The sequence below is a fragment of the Trichosurus vulpecula genome, chromosome 4 (genome assembly GCF_011100635.1).
Source record: "Trichosurus vulpecula isolate mTriVul1 chromosome 4, mTriVul1.pri, whole genome shotgun sequence".
NCBI lineage: Eukaryota > Metazoa > Chordata > Mammalia > Diprotodontia > Phalangeridae > Trichosurus > Trichosurus vulpecula.
The window spans coordinates 298,122,431-298,130,988 of NC_050576.1; the positions used below are offsets into that span (position 1 = coordinate 298,122,431).

Consider the following 8,558-nt stretch of genomic DNA (forward strand, 5'->3'; position numbering starts at 1 on the left):
AATAAGCAGTGGGGACTAAGGGAATTGTCTAGGCACAGAAAAATGAATCACAAAGAACAGGAGTTTGGGAGGAAGATTGGTGCTCAATACTGGTGTTTTCACTGACCAACAATATTAAGACAGGGCTTCCTCTTTGGTATCTAATAGTGCAGATAAGACAACAATGAACAATTAATTGATAAGCTGCATTGCAATGACTAGGATTATAATAGTTCTGAAAAAAAAACCATGCTCTCTTGTACCTTTCTAATCTATTTATCATGTATTATGTATTTATCATGGTTATCTAAACATGTGTCATGTATCCCTACTAGACTGTAAATTCTATATCTAAGATTTTTATATTCCCCAGTGCCCAGTATGGTTCTTGGAATACAACAGTTGGTTAACACATTTTTCAAAAAATTAAGTAGTCTGAGAAGTTGGCACTTGATTTGGACATTGAAGAATGGAGTAGGATTAGAATAAATGAAAAGGAAGAAGAAAGGCCTTCTAGGAGAAAGGAAGAGCGTGAGTGTAGAAGGAGAGGTCTGACCAGGTAGGTTGAGTACCCCAGATTTGGAATTGGAACAAAATGAGATTCTTGTTCTAATCTAACTCATGATCCTCCTTGACATTTTTGTAGCCTTGGATACTATTGGTCCCCACTTTCTCCTGGGTACCTTCCCTTCTAAGTTTTTGGGACATTGTTTTCTAATTTCTAACTTAGGCTTAGAGCACCCAGAAGTTAAGGTCATACAGCTAGCATGTGTCAAAGGCAAGCTCTTTTGACTTATCACTGAGTCCTCTGAATGAGCTTCTTTCCTTTGGTACTCTACTTTCAAACCACAAAAGTGGTGTTTTTGTGAAGGAGCAGCAAAGCAGTATGAAAGGGAACGCCTGCACTCCAAAGTCACCACTTTAGTACTTTGGAACTTAGAAGGATTGCTGGCCCCAATATATTAAGCCCTGAAAGATGAGCTCTTCATTGCTACAGGCATTCAAGCAAAGGTGAAATGAGTACCTAATCAACAAAATGAAAGAATGAATGAAAAAGCCAGGCACTATGCTGCAAGCTACAAAAATAGAAAATCAAGAGCCCCTGCCCTCAAACAATTTACATTCTAATAGGAGATGAGAACACACATGGTGGAATGGTGATCAGGGAAGGGTGTCTTGGCCAGGGAAGTCACAAGGATGTTAAGTGGAGCTACATAAATGTCATTTGACATGTCCTTTCCAGGAAGGGTTAGTGTTCATTCAAAAGATCGAAAGGTCAAAAAATGGGATGGAGAGTTGTAGGCACTTAGCTGTATTGTGTGATGATAGTTAGAGAATAGCATTATAGAGGGTCTGGGTTGGCTTAGAAATGCTGAAGGTTCATCATTCAGAATACTAGGGCCCAGGGTCAGTAGGTTGAAGGTAGAATCTAGGGTGTAAGGACAAGGTTTGATGATGTCCAGGTAGAAGACTTTAATGTCCCTTAATGCTGATATTATAAGTGGAGTTCATGATTTGGGTATGGATGAGGTGAACTTTGAGGTCCTTGCCAACTTTATATCTTTGTGCCCATGGGTCTATTCATATGTTAAGAAAGGAGAAGGAAGTAGAGGCATAAATAAGGTAGAAGTTACATGATTGTTAGATGTGGTAAGAGCATAATTGGTAGGAGTAGGTCTATAATTTTCAGTTTCTTCCTATCTACTGACTCTTTGTAAGGTTAATGGTGAATAAGATCTTTCCCGCCCATCAATAGGCCTCATTAAAGGAAGCTTGCTTTCTTGTAGCAAGGCTTACACACCTTTTGTTAATTTCTGATTAGGCACTGAGCTGAAAGAGTATATATTCTGAGAGGTGAGCTTTTGCTTTGGGGGCTCACTTATGAGAAAGATGTTGTGATTCCCTGGTTGAGATTCTGAGTGGCTGTGTGTTCAGAACTCCCTGACTCCTCAGAGCTAAAGACTCTCTCAATTCAGTGGTGGATGTAAAGCTTTGATTCTGGCAATAGAGTCCTGTCTGTTGGTCTTTATTTCTCTTCTCTGTATTTCCTGTGTTTGTATTTTATGTGATTAAAAAAGAAAGATTGTTACCTACCCAGCAAAACTAAGTATAATGCTCCAAGGCAAAATATGGATTTTCAATAAAATAGAGGACTTTCAAGCTTTCTGAGTGAAAAGACCAGAGCTGAATAGAAAATCTGACTTTCAAACACAAGAATCAAGAGAAGCATGAAATGGTAAACAAGAAAGAGTAACCATAAGGGACTTACAAGTTGAACTGTTTTGTTTACATTCCTACATGGAAAGGTGATGTGTGTAATTCATGAGACCTTTCTCAGTATTAGAATAGTTGAAGGCAACATACCTATATATAGACAGAGGGCACAGGGTAAATTGAATATGCAGGGATGATATCTAAAAAAATAAAATAAAATTAAGGGATGAGAGAGGAATATTTTGAGAGAGGGAGAGAGAAAGGGAGAGATAGAAAGGAGTAAATTATCTCACATAAAAGCATCAAGAAAAAGCAGTTAGTTCTGTTGGAAGGGAAGAAGGGGCAGGTGAGGGGGAATGAGTGAATCTTGTTCTCATCAGATGTGATTTGAGGAGGGAATAACATATGCACTCAATTGGGTATCTTATCCCACAGGAAAGTAGGGGGAAGGGGATAAAAGGGGTGATGATAGAAGGGAGGGCAAATAGGGGGAGGAGACAATCAAAATCAAACACTTTTGAAAAGGGACAGGGTCAAGGGAGTAAAGGGGGACAGGATAGGATGGAAGGAAATATAGTTAGTCTTTCACAACATGAATATTGTGGAAGTGTTTTATGTAATGATACATGTATAGCCTATGTTGAATTGCTTGCCTTCTTAGGGAGGGTGGGTGGGAAGGGAAGAGGGGAGAGAATTTGGAACTCAAAGTTTTAAAATTAGATGCTCAAAAAAAAAGTTGTTTTGCATGCAACTGAGAAATAAGATATATAGGGAATGGGGCATAGAAATCTATTCTGCCCTACAAGAAAGTAAGGGGAAAAGGGATGCGGGTGGAGAGGGGTGACAGAAGGGAAGGGTGACTGGGGAATGGAGCAATCAGAATATATGCCATCTTGGAGTAGGGTGGAGGGTAGAAATGGGGAGGAAACTTGTAACTCAAAATCTTGTGGAAATCAATGTTGAAAACTAAAATATTAAATAAACAATAAAAAGTTCACAAAAAAGGAAGATTGTTGACCCCTGAAATAGCTATCTTTCCTTAGCACAGCAGATAAAAGAACCTGCACTAGCAGCCATCCTGGGTATGCCAGTGTGGTTGCTGTTACACTACTCTCCTACCTATAAACATAACCAAGTCTGTGTCATCTTTAGAAAACTTTCACATGGCCCTACTACCCCTCAAGCTAGCATCCTATTTTTCCTTCTCTTTTAACAATAAACTCCTAGAAAAACTATATACACTTCTTTCCTTCACATTTCTCTTTCACTCACTTATTAGTCCATCAAAATCAGGCTTCCAACTTCATCATTCAACTAAAACTATTTTCTCCAAGGTTACCAATCATTCCTTAATTGTGAAACCCAAAGACCTCTCCTCAGCCTTCACGTTTCTTGAATCTTCTAAAGCATTTGACACTGTGGATCAAACCCCTTGGAGACTCTCTCTATGAGATTTTTTGGAACTGCTCTCTCTTGGTTCTCTTTCTCCTCTGTCTGGCCACTCCTCACTTTCCATTGCTGGATCATGCCCTGCCCCTTATATGTGGGTATAACCCAGGGCTTTGTTCTAGACTCTCTTCACTTCTCTCTCTGTACTTTCTTACTTAGTGTCCTCATCAGCCCTCATGGGTTAGATTATCAATGGCTCTCAGATCTCCATATCCAGACCTAGTCTCTCTCCTGAGCTCCAGTCTTACATCACCAACTGCCTATCTGTTTTCACATATCATCACCTTATATTCAACCTATTTAAAAGAGAATTCATTGTCTTTCCTCCAAACCCTCTCCTCCTCCTACTTCCCTGTTTCTTTTGAGAGTACTATCATCCTTCTAGTCACCCAGATCTGAAACCTCGAACATCCTTGACTGTCTCCTCTTTTTCACCTCTATATCTAATCAGCATGTCTTACTGATTTTCCTTCCAAGTCCCTCATCTTCCTGTCTTGCCCTCCCCTCACCCTCACCAGGCCAGTAATTCAGTTCATCACATCTGTCCTAGACTATTGTAATAGCATCCTAATTGGCTTCCCCCCTCTGGTTCATCCTCTGGATACTTGCCAAACTAATAGTCCCAAAGAACAGCTCCAACCATGGCACCCTCCTGATATAAAAACTTCATTGTCTCTCCCTTACTTCCAGGATAAAATTCCAACTTTTTGATTGGCATTTAAAGCTCTTCTCAATCTGGTCCCAGACTACCTTGCTAGGCTTTTTGCGTATTACTGTACTCCAGGTACTCTATGTTTTAGGGAAACTGGCCTGCATGATCTTACTCATGCATGTCCTTCTATTTCCTGTCTCTGTGCTTTTGCCTGGTCTGTACCCATTTTTGGAATGTACAACCTCTTCATTCCTAACTTCTAGGATCCCTAAGTTCCTTCAAGACTCATCTCAAGTACCCCCTCTTATAGGATAATTACCAGGAATGTCTAATTTGCTACTACTACCCTCCCCCTGAAATTCCTTTGTATTGACTTTGTGAATGCATTGTATTTATTTATCTGTATTCATATTGATTTGCTTCAGAAAAATATAAGTTCCCTGAGGGCAGGGGCTATGTGATTTTTGTCTTTGTATCCCCAGGGCACATTACATGTGATTACAAATGCTTGTTGAATGAAAGAATGGCCATGGAGGGGGTCATTCTTCACATGTTTTTGCCCTTTTGCTCTTACACTGAAGGTCCATTGGCTGTGAAGGGAGAAATAGAAGTGATAGATTCAGTAGAATCAATATTTTCTGACTTTTTACAAATAGCAAGGATTGTTATCTTAGGCTGCTCCTCTTTTCCCTAGCAACCACTTGGTACCATTAGGCAGAGCCATAACTAGGAATGCTTGCACCTGGAGCAAATTCAGTCGAGCAGTTGGGGGTGGAGATTGGTTGACAACAGCAGCACAGAGGACAATCTGACCTCAGGTACTATCATACCATGTAAAGTGATGGCTCAGTAAGGAAGCAGTATGGAATAGTAATATGTGAATTACTTGAGATAAGCAAAATTGCGATATGATTGCATTTGTGACCCCATTGGTCTCATGTGGGTTTTTTTTCCCACTGAGTATGATGACTTTATTGATGGTATACATCAATACAATATGGGTCTCTATGCTTCTCTCCCCTAGTACAGGGGTACTTTGAGGAAAGGAATGTGAAAGGAGCATGAAATCCTCAGAATAGGGAAAAGGGTTAGGGATGTGAACTCCTCTTTTTGCTGGGTATGAAAATTCAGGGCTTTCCACTTTACTCCCTGGAGATGATGAGGTACACTTAATGGTTGCTATAACCATATTCATTGTTGTACTAGGAAATGAGCTTGACAAAATGGTTGTCAAGGGCAATGCTAGCACCAGCATCAAAGATGGAAGAATAGGCATCACTGTTAAAGTCACAAGATATAACCTGGTCTTCTGTGTAACCCAAAATGCCCTTCAACAGCCCCTCTGATATTTGCTTCACCACTTTCTTGATATCATCATATTTGGTAGGTTTCTCCAGGTGACAGGTCAAATCTACAACAGATATGCTGGGAGTAGGGGCACAGAATGCCATGCCTGTGAGCTTCCCTTTCAGCTTGGGGATGATCTTGCACAGAGCCTTAGCAGCATCAATAGAAGAAGAGATGATATTTTGGACAGTGCCATACCCATCATGCCACAACTTGCTAGAGGGGCCATCTGCCATCTTCTGGGTAGCAATAATGACATGGATTGTAGTTTTGAGGTTTTCCACAATGCCAAAATTGTCATGGTTGACCTTGGCTAAGGGAGACAAGCAATTGGTAGTGCAGGAGGAAATGTTACTGTTGTTTGTCCTTGGTACTCAAAAAGGACCAAAATGATATCATGATGTTGGGATGAATGTACAATGTGTCTGGCAGTGGCTGATCAGACCAACATGAGTCAGAAGATTCTACCACATGTCAGGCAAAAATAGTCTGTATGACCATTTGGGAGATAGATGTCTCTAAATTTGCACATCTCACATTTCTTTTGAGCTACTACAATTCTGCTTTGCTCATAGAACACAGCACCTTCTCTGATGGGGGTACACCATGCTGAGCAGTTCTGTGCCAGTGTCTCTCACATTTCACAATCAATACCAAAATTCTTTAGAGACCTTGAGAGTATCTTTGCCACTTATTCTGATCACCATGTGGGCACCTGCCTTGTATGAGTTCTCTGTAAAAGTCTTTTAAGCAAATGAATGTTCAGCTTTTGAATAATGTGATCAGCCCAGCTGAGTTGCTCTTTCTGCAGTAGAGTTTGAATGCTTGGCAGTTTAGCTTCTGGTACTGTACCTTGCCAGTTGATCTATAAACTCTTCCTAAGACAATTCAAATGGAAGTGATTCAGTTTCCTGGCATGGCACTGTTAGACTGTTTTGGTTTCACAGGCATAAGACAACGAGGTCAGCACAATGGCTCTGTAGACATTCAGTTTGATATGCAGTGTAATAATTCCTTCCTTCCAATGCTCTGGATCACTACTAATTAGAGAAATGCAAATCAAAACAACTCTTAGATACCACATCTCTCCTGTCAGATTGGCTAAAATAACAAAGCAGGAGGATGATAAATGCTGAAGAGGATGTGGGAAAATTGGAACATTGTCACATTCCTGGTGGAGTTGTGAGATGATCCAGCCATTTTGGAGAGTAATTTGGAACTATGCCCAAAGGGCCGTAGGAATGTTTATACCCTTTGACCCAGCAATACCACTTCTAGGGTTGTATCCCAAAGAAATCACACAAGAGAGAAAGGGACCCATATGTACAAAAATATTTATAGCAGCTTTTTTTGTGGTAGCCAAGAATTGGAAATCAAAGGGATGCCCGTCAATTGGGGAATGGCTGAACAAGCTGTGGTATATGAAGGTAATGGAATACTATTGTGCCATAAGAAATGGGGATGATACGGACTTCGTAACAACCTGGAAAAACCTACACGACATAATGCTGAGTGAGCGGAGCAGAGCCAGGAGAACACTGTACACAACCACAGATATATGGATTCCATGAGGACCAACCCTGACAGACTTCGCTCTTCTCAGCAACACAAGGTGCAAGGACAACTCCAAGGGACTCACGATGGAAAATGCTATCTACATTCAGAGAAAGAACTGTGAAGTTTGAGTGCAGATTGAGGCACACTACATGCTCGCCTTTTTTTCTTCTCTTTCGTTTTTGTTTTTGGTTTTTTTTTTTGGTTCTGTTTCTTCTTTCTCATGATTCATTCCATTGGTCATAATTCTTCTCCACAACTTGACTAGTGTATAAATTAATTCAATGCGAAGTTATACATGGTAGTTATATGAGATTCCATGCCATCTTGGGGAGGGAGGGGGGAGGGAGGGGAGAAAATCTGGAACTCAAAATTATGTAGAACCGTGTGTTGTAAACTAAAAATAAAAAAAATTTAAATAAAAATAAAAAAAAAGAAACAGAAATTCGGGAAAAAATAAATCTTCCTTCTCCCATTTTCCTTCAGAGCCTCCCAAACACTGAACTAGCTCTGGCAGTGCATGCGTCAACCTCATCATCTATGTGTACATCCCTGGAAAGTATACTGCCAAGGTAGGTGAACTCATCCACAGCATTCAAAATTTCTCCATTTGTTGTAACTGATTGTTCCACATATGGATGATGAAAAACCTATTTTCTTAGCATTAAATTGTTAGGCCAAAATTAGTACAAGCAGCAGAGAATTGATCCATACTTTGTTGCATCTCAGCTTCATAGGCTGCAATGAGAGCACAATCATCTATGAACAAAATGTTGCTCACCAATTCTCCCTGTCCTTTAGTCTTGGCTTGCAGCCTTTTCAAGCTAAATAATTTACCATCAATGTAGCAGTTGACCTTGAGGCCATTTTCATCCTCCTGGAAGGCATCTGACAACATTGCTGAAAATGTGCTAAAAAGAATGGGAGCTGATTCATCACAGAGCCATTCTACTGGGGAAATCTTCACATGCTGGGGGAAATACCCCCCTAACTCGACAATGGGTTCAAGGCACATCAGCTACCTTTAACCTGCTTTAGCCCATCTGCTGTGATGATTTACCAGGGTGTGGCCGCTGAGCATGCTACAGCTCCTTGGAGCCACAGGTGACAGCTGGGTGGCAGGTGGACGCTAAAGGTGTATGAGTAGTTCTGAAAAGGGCTCGACACCCCTCACACCACAAGTACTAATCCTCCCTTGAAGACCCCACACTCCCCAGGAGGAATTACTGACAATCTTAAGGGAATTATCTTATTTCTCATGGTTCATTCCCATCATGGACACAGGGGCATCAGCAGTGCCTTCAAGTGAGCTCTGGCCTTTCCACATAGTTGACTCTGTCATTGCTCCATTTAACATTGTTGG

At 40.8% G+C, this 8,558-nt stretch overlaps 1 protein-coding gene across 1 annotated transcript; it reads right to left on the bottom strand.

The window, feature by feature from the left end:
- Positions 1-5,496: 5,496 nt before the first annotated feature.
- LOC118847139 (glyceraldehyde-3-phosphate dehydrogenase-like) lies at positions 5,497-8,093 on the bottom strand. Its single transcript, XM_036755729.1, has 2 exons — positions 8,033-8,093; positions 5,497-6,014 (listed from the first exon to the last, which is right to left on the bottom strand). The coding sequence occupies exons 1-2, from the start codon at positions 8,091-8,093 to the stop codon at positions 5,497-5,499; spliced, it is 579 nt and encodes a 192-aa protein (XP_036611624.1).
- Between the last annotated feature and the right edge of the window lie 465 nt (positions 8,094-8,558).

Bases quoted from the DNA above. Each gene is read 5' to 3' on its own strand.
- LOC118847139 (XM_036755729.1), bottom strand. From the start codon at position 8,093: ATGTTGTCAGATGCCTTCCAGGAGGATGAAAATGGCCTCAAGGTCAAC. The intron at 6,015-8,032 runs GTAAATTATTTA...GTCCTTTTTGAG, and splicing joins GGTCAACTGCTACATTGATG to TACCAAGGACAAACAACAGT.